General features: G+C 51.8%; 2 protein-coding genes across 4 annotated transcripts; one reads left to right on the forward strand and one right to left on the reverse strand.

Moving 5' to 3' along the window:
- Positions 1-2412: 2412 nt before the first annotated feature.
- Positions 2413-10986, reverse strand: REM1 (RRAD and GEM like GTPase 1). Of its 3 annotated transcripts, none has more exons than XM_079945792.1 (5): positions 10896-10986; positions 9456-10038; positions 8345-8433; positions 4344-4545; positions 2413-3071 (listed from the first exon to the last, which is right to left on the reverse strand). In XM_079945792.1, the coding sequence occupies exons 2-5, from the start codon at positions 9793-9795 to the stop codon at positions 2800-2802; spliced, it is 903 nt and encodes a 300-aa protein (XP_079801918.1). In that variant the 5' UTR covers positions 9796-10038; positions 10896-10986; the 3' UTR covers positions 2413-2799. The 3 variants fall into 3 exon arrangements, with proteins under 3 accessions (XP_079801918.1, XP_079801919.1, XP_079801920.1); XM_079945793.1 differs by having other exon boundaries at positions 9456-10009; positions 10896-10983; XM_079945794.1 differs by having other exon boundaries at positions 2833-3223.
- Positions 10987-13610: 2624 nt separating this feature from the next.
- Positions 13611-15601, forward strand: DEFB124 (defensin beta 124; the record flags this gene model as incomplete). Its single annotated transcript, XM_079946169.1, has 2 exons — positions 13611-13668; positions 15447-15601. 2 exons carry the CDS (start codon positions 13611-13613, stop codon positions 15599-15601), a joined length of 213 nt encoding a protein of 70 aa, XP_079802295.1.
- Positions 15602-17445: the final 1844 nt, after the last annotated feature.

The following is a 17445-nucleotide window of genomic DNA, read 5'->3' on the forward strand; positions in this document are numbered from 1 at the left end:
TTTTTTTTTTTGGTTTGTTTTTATGTCTGAGAAAGAACTTTCTAAACTATAATAGGCCATGTCCCTGGGAGGAATATTGTGGTTTTCTTACATGCTTTCCCAGCCATGCCTTATTTACAGACTCCTAGAATCAGAGAGATCAGGTTTGGAAGGGCCCTTTAACAGATTGGTTAATTAATCCATTCCACAAATATTTAGTGATCCCCTACGATGAGCCAGGTACTGAGGCAGGTGTTGAGGAGAGAGCAGCACCAAGGGTTTTGCCCTTGCGGACCTCTCATTCCTGTGGGGGAGGCAGACAGCAAACGTGTGAGTACATGAGTATATGCTACAAGCTCAGATTCAATCCCTTTATGTTACAGATGGGAAAACTGAGGCCCAAGAAGGGAAGAGAGTTTCCTAAAGTCCTCCAGTGTCTTAATAGGGCAAATACTCCCAAGCGAGTCTTCACGGTCTCAAAATATCTAACCCTAAACAAACTCTGGTTTCCCTAATGTTTTAAGATATGATAGCAGGAACCAGCATTTCCTGAATCTTCCTAGACACAGAAACTGTTATAAGTACTTGACACATCTTAAGTCATTTAATCCTCACATCAATCCTGAGGGAGGGAATTGTCATGAAGCCCATTTTATAGATGGGGAAACTAAGGCACAGAGAGATGGAAGAGAGCAGGGGTTGAATACTGACCCCCTGGTTTAGGGCCCATGCCCTCCACCACTGTGCTGTCTCGCTGTGTTGGCTGCATACTCACCCCTGCATCTAGTCTGCACTATTTCTTTCTTTCTTCCCTCCCCTGCCTTCCCCCAATCCTGGTCTCAATGATTTCTTCCACAATCTGAGTAGCTTTGGGTACTCCCTTTCTGGCCCTCAATTTCCCCATCTGTGAATTAAGAGGATTATTTTCATGACCACCCTGATTTTTAGCACCCTATCAGTTTGTAATTCTTTTAATCATATACGTGTTTTCTAGTCTGTTTTCCCCACCAGACTGTGAGCTCCAGGGAGCAACACCCTACTCCTTCTTCACCACTATGTCCCTAGAACCAGGCACTGTGCCCTGCACTTAGTAGGCCCTCAGTTAATATTTGCGGATGAAGAAAGGAAGGAATCACGCTGATTGTCCCCAGGTTTTTCCAAACCAGCTCCTGCGCTCTCTCCCTGGCCCTCTTCCTTTCTCAGCCTGTGGGGCCTCCTCCCTCCCTCCCTCTCACCTCCCAGGGCCGGCTTGGGCCCTCCATCCGGCCTGCATTTTTCTGGGTTTGATATCATTTTTTCCACTCTCCCGGGCTGCTGCCGGCTGCCTCTGCCAACTTTCCACAACTATAGCCCCTCCCCCCATGACCACAGGCCTCCAGAGACAGCTTAGGGTGGGGGAAGACCCTCCTCCTTTTCCCTTCCCCGGGCTGGAGTTGGGATAGGAAAGTAAGTACCATCAGTGCCCTGCTGGCAAGATTGGGGGGTCACCGCTGGGGACATGGCCGACGTGGGGGGCTGAGGCATCTGGGCAGGCAGCTGGCTGGGGGCAGGGGTGTCAGGCATCAGGGACACAATGGTCCAAACTGTTTGCATCATGTTCTCCTCTCAAAGTAGTGACACCACTTCCCCTTATGCTGGAAACTCCTGACCTGACCCCCAAGGCCCATCCCCAGCCATGGTGCCTCACTACCTCCTACTTCCCACACAGACATAGGAGGAGGCTGGGCCCTGAGGTCTGGTCCTTACCCTTACTGGCTGGGCGACTCTGGGGTGCTCACTTCCCCTCTCTGGGCTTCAATTTCCAAAGTTAGAAAACGGAATGAGTCGGACTAAATCGGGGGTCCATCCCGGGGATTAATGGATTGAGTTTCATGGAGTCCACCTGCCCCCTTTCAATTGTGTGCAAAATTGTGTTTGAAAGTCCATTTCCCTGGGAGTCTATAGTTTTTTGTCACATTCTCCAAGAGGACTGTGGATAAGCTGGCCACAGACTCTAGCCTCACAAGCCTGGGCTGGAATCCTGGCAACTTCACTTATAGCTGCTGTGTGATCTGGAGCACAAGCCTTCACTGTTCTATGCCTCTGTTTTCTAACTAGTTAAACATGGGTCGTGAAGATTAATAGTTGTGACAGCTTAGTACCCAGTCAGCTCCCAACAAACACCAGCTATTATATTGCTAGGATGAGGGCGAAGATTTTTTTTTCAGAGAATATTTTGTGAATTTATAATCTAAAAAAACGAGTTAATGAGAGAATAGGAGGTCATCACACTAAACTGTGGTTGCTTGTGCTGCACTGTGTCTCCCTCCAAGTCGTGGGGCAGGGGCTGTGCCCAGTGGTTCAGAGAAGGGCCTGAATGCATAATTGGTCCAGTGATTTTACTGACTAACCCTGACACCCAAGTCAGCAGGCCAACCCAGTCTGCAGCCCGTGTAGATGGAAAAGCGGGAGGTGGAGACGCCTGGAAGAGCCCAAAAGAAGAGATCTGGGCGCTCAGACAGGACATCCTTCTGGTCTAGTTTATTGTGGGGGAATTTCTGAGGGTTGGCCAGAGCCCAAGGACAAGGAAGACTTTTTACACAAAGACACGCACTGCATGAAAACCCCAATTTAGGCTTTGGCCCCATGGTCTGTCCATCACTTGCCCAGGGCAGAGAGGTCCGTGAAGTTGCGGCTGGGGAGATGCTCTGTACGTTGAGGGAGTGGACGGCCAAGGCCCACGATGTAGACTGCAAGCCACAGAGACTCTGCCTCTCCGTGGCCCTGGTGGAGGCTAGAATGCACCCCAGTGCCCCCCACCCAGAGAGTGGGTGGGTGGCCTCAGAGCACGGCCAGGTTGTGGCAGGACTTGGAGCGGGCCTTGAGTGCCCGGCGGCGGGCGCTGCGGGCAGTTAAGCGTGCCAGGAAGTGTCGAGCCCGCTGGCCTAGGCTTGCCCGTCGTCGGGGGGCCGGTGGCTCCCGGCCTGCGCAGTTCCTGCGGCGCAAGCGCAGTTGGCGCACTACGCCTTCGAAGAGCTCCGCCACGTTGTGCTGCAGCGTGGCTGACGTCTCGATGAATTTGCAGTCGAACACCACAGCGCAGGCGCGGCCCTCTGAGGGGGCGGGGTCAGTGAGCCAGGGCGGAGCCACAACCGGAAAAAGGAGATAAAGGTAGCAGGAGGTGTGTTCAATCTCAACCGGAAGCACGATTTTTCCTTTCCCCATCCCTCGTGCTGCGTGCCAGGGGACTCAGAGATAAATCTGGCTTTGAGGAGTTAGTTCACAGGTTAGTGATTGATACTGATAGCAGAATGAGGCTGGGAAGACCGGGAGGTCCCACGGAAGGGTCTTGACTGCCAGGGAAGGGGTCTAATCTGTGCAACAGAATTGTCTGGGGGAGCATGTTAAAATGCAGGTTGCTGAGCCCACCCACAGATATTCTGATTCGGTAGGTGAGGCCTGGGAACTAGCGATTCAACAAAATCTCCTGGGGATAATGTTGCAGAATTTTGGGACGTCTGCTCATAAAGCATATGGTCTTCCGTCTCCAGGATGCCACTGGGCTGGATGCAGGGGCCTGGGTTCTAGTCCTCAGTGGCTGGTGACCCTGTAGAACTGGCCTCCCCACTCTGGGTCTCAGTTTCCATATTTTTTACATTTCGCCCTGTGAGTAGGGCCATTTTTAGATCGTTATGGGTCCCACCTGATACACCAATTGTATTAAAATATTCCCCATCCCACTTTAAATACAATTTAAGTATAACTTTAAGCATTTTGGTTTGCAGTTGCTGGCTGACACAATATTATGTTTTGTACGCAAAGCTCTGTGAAATTTGAATTTATCATTTTCTCACTGTATTTTGGAGTCAATAATTGTCTTTTTCAGGTCTCAGATGTAAGCCCTTGGAAAGCTTACAGGCACTGAGCCTATCATGCCTGGTGAATAAAGTGTCTCAGACTAAGGGCATTGGGGCACATAGGGGAATTTTTAGGCAAAGAAGTGACAAGGTCAGCTCTGGTTCGGGAAAACTCTGGCAGCTGGTGAGGAGAACCGATTGAGTGGGGATAGAGAAGTACCGGGGTTGGCCCAGGCTAAAGTGGAGATGCCAGGATGGGGCAGAGGCTCTGGGCATGGGGACAGGAAGGGAATGTGGGGTTAAGGGAGGTGGACTGACAAGGTCTGGGGACTGGTCTGAGGGAATGAGAGAGGACGCAAGCCAAGAATGGTTTCTAGCTTTCAGGCTTAGGCAAGTAGATGCAGGATGGAGGTGGCCGGGGTGGGGGTGGTGGGGCACGAGTCACTGAGATCGAGGAGCACTGGAGGAGACGCAGTGACAACGGGGCTAAGAGAAAGGTGGAGGAGGAGGGTGGAGTGGAGGGCTTACCTTCCACGGAGACTTCCCGGCAGCGTGCCAGGTCCGCCTTGTTGCCCACCAGGATGATGGGCACGTGGTCCGCCTGATATGTGCGCCGCAGCTGAATGCGGAGCTCAGAGGCACTCTCGAAGCTGCCCCTGTCTGCGATGGAGTACACGATAACGTAGGCGCTGCCCACCTGCAGGCACGACTCCTGGCTCCAGCTTTCATCCTGTAGGGGAGGGAACCCAGGCCCATCCTCAGACGGTACCTAGGCCCTGGCTGAGAAAGGAGGGGCTGGGATGGTCTATGGGTGGGATGGGGCTGAGGTTGATACTTTGGACAGGTTGGGGGACAAATTCTGCCATATTTCCCTGTGTCACCCTGGAAGACCACCGATCTTCTCTGAGTCACAGTTTCTCTGCTTGAAAAATTGGGCTAATGACACTACCTCACTCCATTCTCTCATTCATTGGTTCCTTCTGTAGGCCGGGCACTGGAGACAAAAGATTTATTGGGTTCTGCTAAGGAGAGTTCTGGCTTTGCCTTTTCAGCGCCTTTGTCTGGTTTGAGGAGGGTTTGGTCTTGCCAGACAGTCCTTTTGGCTTTTTGCAGTCCAGAGTTAAGAAAAAAAAAGGAAGGGAGAGAAGTGGGGACAGGAGGCTGTCTTCCAGGGGAGGTTTTTTTCTGGATACTCTTGAAGAGAGAGTTGAAGGAGCAACTGTGGCGTGTAAGGGAAGGGGGTGGGAGAGGCAAGGGGCATTTTAAGAAGTGGAGTCTATTCAAGATGTTTGACAAGGAAAGGAAAGAACTGGAGTAATTTTGATATTGTTTTGGATGACGCTCTTTTGTCAGGGACAGCACTCCGAGACTGAACCACCTAGGTAATGGCTTTCTAAGTGTTTCTAAGTGTTTAAGGAGACACAGTACCTGCCCTCCAAAAGCTCATGATTAGGAAGGGATGCTATGAAAATGGAGAGATATAATGCGGTGTGATAAGTACCATTAAGAGAGGCATATGCAGGGACGTCCCTGGCAGTCCAGTGGTTAAGACTCGTGCTTCCAATGCAGGGGGTGCAGGTTCGATCCCTGGTCAGGGAACTAAGATCCCACATGCTGTGCAGCTCAGCCAAAAAAAAGAGAGCCATATGCAAGTGGCTGGAGGACCCATGGGGCTTGGGGCGGGGGTAGACCAGAAGAACTCAACTGGGCAGAGTGTGGGAGGGCTTCACAGTGGACTGGTGAGTGGGGTTAGAAAGAATGAGCGGCTGAGTAGTGGGGAAGAGAGTGGGCAGGAGTGGGAAATGCCGAGCGTGGTGGAAGTATTGTTTGTGAGCGGAAAAGAAGCCAGAAAAGTTTTCTGATAACCAAATAAGGTAGATAAATAGGAAAGCATCAGATCCATGGTCAACATCATTGTCAAAAGGGGTAAGTTCTGAACAGCTGTACTGATCCTTCCCCGGGGCCAAATAACCCTGAACTGAGTCAGACAGATGTGGGTTCTTATTCTGGGTTCTTAGCTGTGACTATGGACAGGTTCCTTCCTCCCTCGGAGTCTGTTTTCTCATTTGTAGAATGAGAGGGTGGGTCTTGACCATTCATTCATTCATTGCACAAATATTTATGGAAGATTTGCTATGTGTCAGCATCACAAAAGCTGGTTGGTACATGGATTGGTGGGTAAGAACCCCTTGGGGGTGTGATTAAAAATGCAGATTCCAGAACCCCACTTTTATAGGTTCTATTTCATTAGGTCTGGGGTGAGACTTGAGAATCTGATTTGTAATACTCTTCAGGTGACCCTGATGGTCAGCGAGGCTGGGGTACCACTGGATGAACCAAAGGCCCTCCCAGTTCTGTCAGATTTTGCCTCTCGGACATCAACATGGACCCTCTCTGTATGGACCCTCTTTGGGAACTGCCTTCACAGACACTGGCCAGGGAAACTGTAGGGAAATCAAGGGCCAGAGAAGAGAACACTTTCTCAAGGCCACCCAGCCAGCTGGGCACAGAATTCCAATTCCTGCCTTCTAGTCTGTCTCCCAAATGGGACTCCCAGTCTGATCACTCTTGTTAATTCACTGGACTCTGTCCCATAGGATTCTCAACTGCATCCAAAAAGTAGACCCTCCTTCACCAGTCTGAGCTCCATGAGGCCAGGAGGCATGTCTGCCTTAGTCACTGATGGGTCTTCAGTGTCCTGGCCCATTATAAATATCCAGCCAGTGTTTCTTTCTTCTTCCTTCCTTTCTTTTTTTAAAAATAAAGCTTGGGTGTGAGCTGGCCACTGGATCCCCAAGGCCTTCCGCTGGCCCTAGGATGTGGGACCCTCAAGGCTGCCGCCCTCAGGCTGGCCCTGAGGCTGGCTGTGTGTGATGGGCCTGCAGGGACCTGACGTCAGACCCCCGGGCAGACTTTGCATATCTGGGTTTGGTCATGGTGCCCTCCCTTCACCCTGGCTGAGGTGGGGACCAGCCAGCCAGTGTTTCTTTTTTTTCTTTTTGCGGTACACGGGCCTCTCACTGTTGGGGCCTCTCCCGTTGCGGAGCACAGGCTCCGGACGCGCAGGCTCAGCGGCCATGGCTCACGGGCCCAGCCGCTCCGCGGCATGTGGGATCTTTCCGGACCGGGGCACGAACCTGCGTCCCCTGCATCGGCAGGCGGACTCTCAACCACTGCGCCACCAGGGAAGCCCCAGCCAGTGTTTCTTAATAAACAAGTGAGTGAAGGAGTGGAACCTCAGATGGAGGTTCAGAAGGTGATGCTCCCAGTGGGGATGGTCCTAGTGCATAAGAGTGTAAGCTTTGGGCTATTATAAATCTGGGTTTGAATCCCACTTGCTCTCTGAGAACTTGGGACACATAACCTCTCTGAGCTTTGATTTCCTCATTGGTAGGATGGGAATCAGAAATACACTCATTGTATAGTTTTTGTCTTGACCGAATGTCAAAATATATGTCTAGTGTTTAGCACAGGGGCTGACACTTAGGAAGAAGGTGCTCCATAAATGTCAGCTGCTCTTAGAGAACCATCATCATTATTATGATGCTCATTTGGACCTGGGTTTCCTTTTATGCTAGTTAAAAGGAATTGGTCTCATAGCTCCTTCATCCCTAAATTTGGGCCTATCTCTGGAGCTGTCAGCCATTCTTGTCAATCACCCAACATTGCCCTCCTAAGCCCCACCCTGTGGGCAGGGCCTCCCTGAGTGTTAGGGGAGGGGCCTACCCCCTAGAGAGATGGGATCCCAGGTGATTTTTAGATCCTTTTTGCTTAGTTGCATTGCTTCAAAGTTCTACAATGAGCATGTGTTACCTGTATAGCAAGAAAAAAGACTCAACAAGATAAACAAAGGTAAGAAAACTCAAGCCAGATAAGAAAAGCATAATGGGGACATGTCCCTGCCCAATGCTCTCTTCCTGCTTTGGAATGGGCTAGGGAAGGACATCTTTGGTGTCCTCTTTTTACTAGCTACAAAGTCATGATCGATAAGAATTATCATTATTTACAATTCTTCACTCACGTTCAGCATTTTTGCATGCTCCAAACTGTGCTTATCTCTGTGAAACTGCATAAGAAGTTTTAAAAAACCAGCTGGTAAGGAAGGCAGGAATGATCCACCCATTTATTAGGTGAGAAAACTGAAGCTCAGAGCGGGTAAGTCAGTTGCACAAAGCCAACTGGTAAGACAAAGGAAGAGGGGGTTCAACCTCAGGCTAAATCTGGTGTTCCTTTTTCTGTACAATGTGGGTGGGTGGAATGGGATAAGGGTGCTCATGAGGGGAAGATTTGCAGGGGGAGAAGCACATCCTGGGATGGCTGTGAGGAGAGGATGAATGGAGTGAGAAAGGGGGGTCAGGGTCATGAGGTTCTCCTGGCTTTGGTTGGAAAGGCTGCTTAGGAGCTGCGGGTTTGGGGAGGTGCTGAGGATGGGCCCTGCCCTGACCCTGCTCTGTAGTGTCCTAGAGGGGACAGGAGTCTGGTACTAGCCTCAGCATCCCTCCCCCCAGATCCTGCTTGTTGTACCATACCAGTTTCTCAGCCTCCCAGGTGTCCACGACCAGCAGTGTGGTCTCCTCTCCGTCCACCGTGAGGGTCCTCTCGTACACATCTTCTGCAACTGAGGAAAGACACGGATTTCAGGGAGGAGATGCAGGCCTGGGGAGGATGCAGGCCTCCCTAACCCCTCTTTCCGCCCCCTCCACTTCTCCTTGAAGTGCTCACCATATTTGTTAGATGTCTGTCTCTCCTGATAGGCCAAGAAACACCATGAGGAGCCCCTGTCCCACCAGCTGCCAGCACGGTACCTGGCACACAGTAGGTGCTGAGAAAGGTTTTGTTGGTTTGGTTGATTGAATGAGTGTGGGGCGGTGCGGTTAAATTTGGGCTGGGAGTTCTCCCTGGCTTAGTGTATGCTTCAGGCAGGTCCCGTTACCCTCTCTGGAACTCTGTCTCCCTATCTGTCATACATACCGGTGTACGTGTGTACATATGGGTTCACGCTCTGAGCAGTCAGGGCTGGGGAAAGGGCGTGGTCAGAGTGTCCCTGCCTCCTCTCTGCCTTTAACCTCCCCTCTCCCCCCGCTCACCCTGGGTCCTCTCTGCCAGTCCTGCAGGGACTTATCTTCATTTCCTCTGTCCGGTCCCTGATCCCCATCATTCTGGGACCCCAGGCCCTCTCAGCTCACTGTACCTCTTGGGAATAAAGGAACCCAGGGCCCAACTTAAGAGTCGGGGAGTCTCCATCTTGGGTAGGACCTTAGTTCGGCTGCAGGTCATGGTGGGCATGGATGGTTGTGGGGCAGGGTCTGAGAGTTGGGAGGAAGTTCACCATTTCTTTATACTTGGGACTTGTGGAACTCAGAATCGCTTCCCTTATGACATGAAAATGCATCACACACCTGTGAGAAATTAGCACAATTCTCATTCACTATTCAAGGAATTTCCCTCCTGTGGATCTTAGTGCAGGCTGTGCCCTGCACAACTCCGGGGGGTGATCATCACTTCATAGTCTGTGTGAAAGATGCCCCTCAGAGTTGAGCAGTGCATGAGTTGTACACCTGTTCTTGGCAGCGTTATGCCCCAGATAACAGGGATTTCACTCCATCGACCGCATCCCTTCCCAGCCCACAGGGTCCCTACCTCCCAGCTGTTCATGGAGATCCCGCTCTTGTTTTCCTGCAAAGAGGTTGGCCAGGCTGGTCTTCCCTACGCCAGGATCTCCAAGCAGTACCACACGGTAGAGGGCCTCCCAGGAGCCTTCAGAGTCGCTGGATTCCGAGGACCAACCACTGGGGGCAGATGAAGGTTGCCGGGTGGGGGTGTTGAGGGAGGCTGATTGGCCCAGTCGGGGATGCTGGGACTGTGTAGAAGGTGCTGTGCCCAGGAGGCCAGGCTGGTGGCCCCGGGTGGACAGGGGCAGTGGAGTACTGGCTCGGCGGCGCAGGGGGGTCTTTGCCTCTTGCTGAGTATTTAGTGTCATCCTTGGGAAGGGGGGTTTCCTTCTTTCCTTCGGCAGGAAGGGGGAGTGGGTGGTGAGCCAGGTGCTTTGAGCCCCTTCTCCTATGGAGTCCTGATGAGCTGCTGCGACGGCTTCCTCCAGAGCCGTCCTTCTAGTCCTTCTAGCAGTCCTTCCTTCCTTTGAGCTCAAATGGGAGGAGGAGGCGCCTCAGATCCTCCCTGTGGGGGCTTTCTGGCTTCAGGCCCAGAGAGAACCTGGGTCAGGCTGGGAGGGGTGAGTGCGTGTGAACACACACATGCATGCACACCCAGAGGCCATTTCCTATGCCTTGAGGATAACCCACTCCCCCATGATACACAGATAGGCAGAGGGGCAGCAGCCAGATAGGATGTCCACACAAGCACGCACACAGAGCTGCCCCAGCCATTCAGAACATGAGACCCACGTTCACGAAAGACACCCGAATTGCCCCCTTCTCTTCTTCCCCACAGGTCTCTTCCCCACGGTTCGGTTCGGGGTTGGGAGGTACGGAGGAGGGTTGAGAGCCCCGGGGGGATTCACTTCCGCTGCCCGATCCCACGAGGGCTGAGGAAGAGGCAGGACGGGCAGCTTGGTCCTGCTAAAGGCTAGGGGGTCTGGGGGTTCCCTCCAGCTGAAACCTGAGAGCCCCGGTGCCATGGGAACAGCGTGTCCGGCCCGCCCCCTCCGTGAAAAATTCAGAAGCGGCTGGCACTACGGCCTCCAGCTGCTGTGGGGGCGCGGGGGCTTCGAGGCAGCCGGACCCCAGATTTGGTGACAGGAAGGGGTCCCGGCGGTGAGGCGGGTGGAGAGGAGACCTACAGGGCCCAGGAGGGCATGCCATTCCCGGAGTCCGAGCTTCCCCGGCCCGGGGGTCCTGGGTGTGAGTCCCCAGATCCCGGGAGGGTTCCCTGTCTCAGGGAACAGCCCTCCGGGCCCGAGATCCGGGGGCCCTCACTCCGGGACGCGGGTTCGAGGCCCCCCTCTTCCCTGCCTGTGCCGCAGAACCCCCCCCGCCCCCCCCCCCCCGTCGCCCCATACGGGCGCCTGGCGAACTCCGCACCAACTTGACTAAGTTGGTGGCGGGCTGCGCGGGCCTTTACCTCGGTGTGGGGAGGGGTCCAGGGTCCCCGGCCGCCACAGCTGCCGGGTGCACCAGGCTGTACCACTGCCTCGCAGCATTGCCCCTCAGGCCGGTCCCGCCCCAACGCCCGGGCCGGGGGAGGAGCCGCGACCCCGCCCCGTCCAGCCCCGCCCCATTAGGGCAGCCCCGGGGTCTCCGCCCCAAGGCCTTGGCCGCTGAATGACTTTTCGCAGAGCTCAGCTGACCCGCCACTTCAAGTACTTAGCCAGGGGTGGGGGGCGAGAGAGGGGAAGGATACGGGTTCTGAATTCCTGAGCCTGGATCCCCTCTGCATCTGCATCTATCCACTGCAGCAATGGGGCACACCAACTTTAGCCTTCACGAAAACCACTTGAGGAACTTGTTAACTCTTCAGATTCCAGGTCCCACCCTGCAAGAGAGGCAGATTCAGCAGTCCTGGCAGAGAGGGTGGGGAATCTGCATTTTAAACAAGTGTCTAAGTGAGCCTGACCCAGAGTTCATAGACCCCACTTTGAGAAACTCTGCTTCGGATTGAGAATTAATTTTGGGAAGTGGCTTGAGGGGCGGAGGGAGCCCAGGAAGTCTGCACTGACGGGTTCTGAATGTCTTGTTTTGGCAGCGGTCATTCATTCTTTCAGCAGATTCTAGGGTAAGCGCCCCTTATGCAGCTAGGGCTGCCCTGTGCCTGGAAGAATGGCTGTCCCCTACTTGATGAATGTCTACTGGACTCCTGTGCTGTGCCTGGCATGGTTGAGCACTTTGCCTGGATTATTAGCTCATTTAATCCTGATACCACACTAAGAGGATGAGCAAACTGCGGCTTACCTGGGCTTGGCACTCAGGTCTCTGCCTATTGTCCCTTTCTATCACGGTCTGTGCTTCCCCTGCCACCGCCCCCTCCCCCCCCCACCCCCCGCCCCCTCAAGTCTTCCTAGGCCTGTAGGAGGAGAAAAGAGACACTGTGAACTTGGTACAGAAGAGAAGTTGGCTGTAGGGAACTTGTGATTTTGGCCATCCATGGGTCTTTGAGCAAGGTGCTTCCTTTTAGGTCATGATGGACCGGGGCAGGCATGTATGTGGGCCCCACGGCGACCAGCCTGTACCTGTGGGTGGAGCTCATTGTCATGGCTGAGGGGGTCCAAGTGTCCAGCTCAGAGCAACTCCCACAGCAGCCTGGTGGACTAGCTCAGCCCCTGCAGGTCTTTGGGCAGATGCTAAACGCCCTCACGCCTGGTTTCCTTCTGTGGCTTGGCCCTCTAAGCTTTCCTTTGCCACCTACAAGATGGGCTGTGAGTGGTGCAGCACTGTCTGGGAGTGAGACAACTCAATTGCTGTATGGCCTTAGGCAAGTCACCTCCCTTCTTTGGGTTTCAGTTTCTCTATTCAAAACTGAAATCTGAACAGTTGACATCCTTGCTACAAAACTTACAGTTGTCTACAATACAAAAGCCTGAACTTGGCATTCAAGACCCATTGTGCTCTGGCTCTGGTCCTCTACAAGGTCATTTCCAATCTCTTCCAACAAACTCCTTGCTCTAGCCAATACCCTACTCTTTCAGGCACATTCTGTTCCTTCTGCCTGAATACCCTCCCCGCTACTCATCTTCCAAGATGCAACTCAGATGCCTGTGTACCAGACACTGTTCTAAGCTCTGTACCCATATTATCTCAGTGGCCTCAAACTTTAGTGGTGCGTTAGAATCACCTGGAGGGCTTGTTAAACCATAGCTTGCTGGGATCCACCCCCAGAACTTTTGATTCAGTGGGTTTGGATTGAGCTTGAGAATTTGCATTTCTAACAAGCCCCAGGTATTGCTGCTGCTTGCTAGTCTGGGTACCACACTTTGAGAACCATTGTATTATTTCCTTTAATCCTCTAAATGAGCTAGGTATCCATTACTTTCTGTGAGGTTTGCATTATTACTCTTCGCATTTTCTGAGTAAGCCTAAATACAGTTGGCCCTTGAACAACACAGGTTTGAAGTGCGCAGGTCCAGTTAAGTATTTTTTTCAGTAGTAAATACTGCAGTACTGCATGATCTGAGGTTGGTTGAATCTGCAGATGCAGGACCTCGGATATGAAGAACTGCAGATCCAGAGGGCCAACTATAAGTTATAGGCGGATTGTTGACTGCCGTTGAGGGTTGGCGCCCCTAACCCCTGTGTTGTTCAAGGGTCAACTGTACATGCTTGTTTGAATGCGTCAGTGAGTCCTGGTTCCGTGTCTTCGGCATGGGAAGGGAACCTCCATGTATTTAGTCTTGCAAGGGAGGCTTGTCATCATTTCCTAGGTGACAACCTGGAGCTCAGAGAGGCTAAGTGACTTGTCCAAGGTATCATAGTGATTAGAGGGAGATGCTGGCATTGAACCAGGTCTCTCTGAAACCAAGGCTTTCCCCACCCTCTCAGGGGGGGAAGAGGTACAGTTTCTGACCCCAAGCATTGCTTCAGGACATTCTGTCCCCAGCTTCAGGGCTCAGCAACCTCCAGACGGTATGGCTGATCAGTTCCCCACGTAGCTGGCTGAGATCCACTCTATCCTTAGGGCCACAGGGCCTCAGGCTCCCACTTAGGTCTCCTGCTGCCCACACTCCTGCCTTGATCTGCAGCCCAATAAAGGCTGGGCCATAGGCAGCAAGACTCGGTGTGCTTGGTTCCTCCTCTCTTGTGTTCTCCCCAGTGGCCCCCTGCCCCGCTCTAGAGCCCTGTGGCCATGACACAGCTGCTTCTGCTTTTTGTGGCTTTCCTGGTCCTGGTTCATGTGCCGCCAGGTAACATCACCTGTGTATGTGTGTGTGTGTGTGTGCGTGTGTGTGCGTGTGTGTGCGTGTGTATATGTGTATGTGTAGAAATGAAGGATAGGTTCTCAGCTTCTGGGGGACAGAGGAGGCCTAGACCAGCGTTTAAGTTCTGGCCTCACCACTGACTTGCTGGGCAGCTTAGAGTGAGTTGCTGAATCAGCCCATACCTCTGGTTCCTCATTTTTAAAATGGGATTCACTCAACAAATATTCATTATAAAGACATTTACTGTGTTCCAGGCACTATTACAATGTCTGGGGATCAAGCAGTGAAAGCAAACAAGGTTCTTGCTTTCATGGAGCTGATATTTTAGTCAGTAGAGACAGAAAATAACCAAATAAACATATAATATGTTAGAGATAAGTATTGGTACTACAAAGAATAAAAGCAAGACAAGACGCTAGTGTGTCAGGTGCATGTGGGGAGTGATGGAAGAGCTGATGGGGATGGTTGAAAAAGACCTCTGATACTTTTTTTTTTTTTTTTGCGGTATGCGGGCCTCTCACTGTTGTGGCCTCTCCCGCTGCGGAGCACAGGCTCCGGACGCGCAGGCTCAGCGGCCATGGCTCACGGGCCCAGCCACTCCGCGGCATGTGGGATCCTCCCGGACCGGGGCACAAATCCGTGTCCCCTGCATTGGCAGGCGGACTCCCAACCACTGCGCCACCAGGGAAGCTCCTTGGGATCTCTTTTAATCCAGGGTGAGGCAGGGAAGCTTTTTCCCTCCATCTCCTACTCAGTCCCAGTTCTTCCGAGTTGCTGGGTCATATATCTAGAAATATCACTGTGACAGGCCTAAGTGGTCCTCCTCTCTCCTCACTTCCCACACCTGCCCTAATTGCATCACAGCACCCTGATCACTTATTTCAGGGCACTTACCGCAACTCTACTTACTGTATTTATTTGCTTGGGTTTTAACCCCCTGCTCTGTCAGGTGGAAGCTCCTTGAGGGCATGGACCATGGCCACCTTGTTCACTGTGATACTCCCAGTGCCCCATGTTTGCTGAATTAATAAATGAAGGAGGTGCCCCACACCATGCTGTGACCAAAGACCCTTGGAGGGGATATTGACCCAAAGCCTCACCTTTTTCATGGCCCATGGTTGGAAATTTCTTCACTAAATCGTAACATTAAACAGGTCCCTATGTGTGCAATGCAGTTTGAATAGTGGTTACAAGTCTGGGCTCTGGAGCCAGATGGCCTGGATTTGAAGGCTGGCTCTGCTCCTTTAATGGCTGTGTGACCTTGGGCAAATTTGTTAATCTTTCCGTGCCTTGGTTTCCTTAACCCATATACTGGGATTATAATAAGACAAACTATAATCGAATACTGTTTTTATGAAAAGTGCTTAGAGTGTACTTGGGGTGTGGGTTAAGCTGAATGAGAAATTCATCTCTGATTTGTAACCAGTGGTTTAAATTATGATGTGTGGGTTAACCTCGACTGAGATCTGTGGTCTAAATTATAACTGATTGTATTATTTATGGGTAGTGGTCTAGCCTGTTACCTCTAGTCTAACCCTTGACCTGTGGTCATAGCTCTTGTTTTGTGGCCTAACTTATGACCTGAGGGCTGCTCTACGATCAGAGTCTATCTAACAAATGACTACAGAGCTAATTGGTAGCTTGTAGTCTAACTTGTGGTCAGTGGTCTAATCTGTGACCTTGATCTCTTGTTAAATCTGTGACCAGTGATATAACCTGCAACCCCTGGATGGCTCTGTGACCCGGAGTCTTCCCCTGCATAGGGAGAAGTGAATTCAAACGGTGCTGGAAGGGCCACGGGGCCTGCCGGCCTTACTGCACGAAGTACGAAACCTACATGCACCTGTGCCCGGATGCCTCCCTGTGCTGTCTCCCCTATGGACTTATGCCTCTGGCCTCCAAGCCTGAAAATGTTTAGCTGGTTCTGGGGCTGACATCCTTGCTCTCCAGTAAAGCACAAGCTGCCAGATGTCTCCTCTTGTCATTGCCTCACCACTCCTGGGGCTGGGGTGAGGGGTGGGGGAGGTCCAGAATGTGGGAGGGATGGAGGGATGGTTGATGGAGGGAAGTGAGGTATCCGAGGAGAGTGGGCATTAATGACCATTGTAAATGGTTCCGGTCCAGCCTGTATCACTTTCACTCTATCTAACTCCGGAAAAATTACTCTACTTCCATAAGCCTTCCCAGTCTCCTCATCCGTAAAATGGGGATAATGATAATATCAGGAGATTAGGAGTTTATAGAAGGAATGCAAAAAGAAAGATAGAGTTAATAGTAATGATAACAAGTTAATAATGATAATAATTAACTTAATAATGGTAATAACTTAATAATGGTAATAATTAGTAATAATAGAGTTAATAATAAGCCTCTGGTATTCAGAATGAGATGGTACATTCCGCCTGAAAGGCAGGGCCTGTTGAGAGTGAAAGGATTTTTCTGTGTTCATTTATCCTCTACGTTAGTATTTCAAGAGGCTGTCCAGGTAGGAAGGACCATGAGGATTTTATGAAAGTGAAGTTTTCACATATGCAGGGAGGGGTGACAGAGGAAATGTCTGTTTCTCCCAGGACCAAGGAACTGGGAACAGCAAGGCAGGGAGAAAACATGAGCAGAGTCCGGGAAGTGGGTAGACAGACATGCATTCTAATTACCCCGTATCAGGATTGTGTTTGGCTGAAAAAAATAGGAAACTCAACTTGTAGGGGCTTATGATTCTTACATCAAAAGAAATCTGGAGGTAGGCAGCAACCATGTTACCTCCAGATTCAGGGCAAACATCTGGGATCCTCTTGGGTAACAAACGGCTACCAAAACCTCAGGCCTAACGTCCTTGTTTAAAGCAGGAAGTGGGGGAGGGTTGGCATGGGCTAGTTTCTCACTTGCACCAGGAAAGCAAAAACTTTCCCTGGAATCCCCCTCAGCAGACTTCTGCTTACTTCTCATGGGCCAGAGCTGTGTCACATGGCTACTCCTGATGTAAGGGGAGGCTGGGAAAGAAATTATCCAGCTGTTTTAGCCTCTATAGTAAACTTGAGCTTGGGAGAAAGGGAGTTGGAGAAGGCCCTCGGTGTTTGCCCACCTTCTCTCTGGGACTGAGCCCGGAAAGGGGCAGGCACATTGCATAAGTTGAGGGGAAGGCCAAGGGCAGAAGGGCTCTTGTCCACTGTCCTTTGAGAGTTTTTGGAGAAGGTCAGGGTAGCCTTGGTATAGGAGAATGGACCTTGCATGGCCAGGCTAAGAGAGGAGTGGTGAGTTTCAAAGTACTTAACCTCAGAAGGGATGCTGAGCCTGAGGCTGGAGCACAGTCTTGGAGGCTGCCTGCTGTGCCAGGTGTTAACTCTTTAGTTTCTGATATGAGAGGGATCTGGGGATCCCTAGGTCAGACAGAAGCAGCTGGAGTGGAGGAGGAGACACCCAAGGGCTTGGGGCAGGACCTTCTACCAACCAGGAGGGAAGCACTGCATTATTTAATAACAAAGCATCCCACCGGAATATCAGTCCTGCCTCCGTACCTTCCTTAGTTTCTGGGTGGCCTAGACATTGAACTGATTGCCAGTGGGCCTGTTTTAGGACCCAATGTGGTGGGGGCGACGTGGGCTTGATGTTTAGAGCCTAGAAAGAGGATAAGAACCCCAGACAAGGCCACAGAATCACAGAGAGCTGACATGAAGTGACGTGTCAGTCTCCTGTCCCACTAGGCCTCAGTGCGTCTGAGGGATGCCAAGACCAGTTCACCAGCGACTTGACCTTAGCTGGAAG

The sequence above is a fragment of the Stenella coeruleoalba genome (assembly GCF_951394435.1).
Source record: "Stenella coeruleoalba genome assembly, chromosome: 15".
NCBI classification, from domain to species: domain Eukaryota; kingdom Metazoa; phylum Chordata; class Mammalia; order Artiodactyla; family Delphinidae; genus Stenella; species Stenella coeruleoalba.

What these genes read in the sequence shown, in the direction of transcription:
- REM1 (XM_079945792.1), bottom strand. Translation starts at nt 9,795, where the DNA reads ATGACACTAAATACTCAGCAAGAGGCAAAGACCCCCCTGCGCCGCCGA. An exon ending in TCTCCATGAACAGCTGGGAG is followed by an intron (nt 8,434 to 9,455) that starts GTAGGGACCCTG and finishes GTCTTTCCTCAG; the next exon opens with TTGCAGAAGATGTGTACGAG. An exon ending in CCTGGGAGGCTGAGAAACTG is followed by an intron (nt 4,546 to 8,344) that starts GTATGGTACAAC and finishes CCTCCCCTACAG; the next exon opens with GATGAAAGCTGGAGCCAGGA.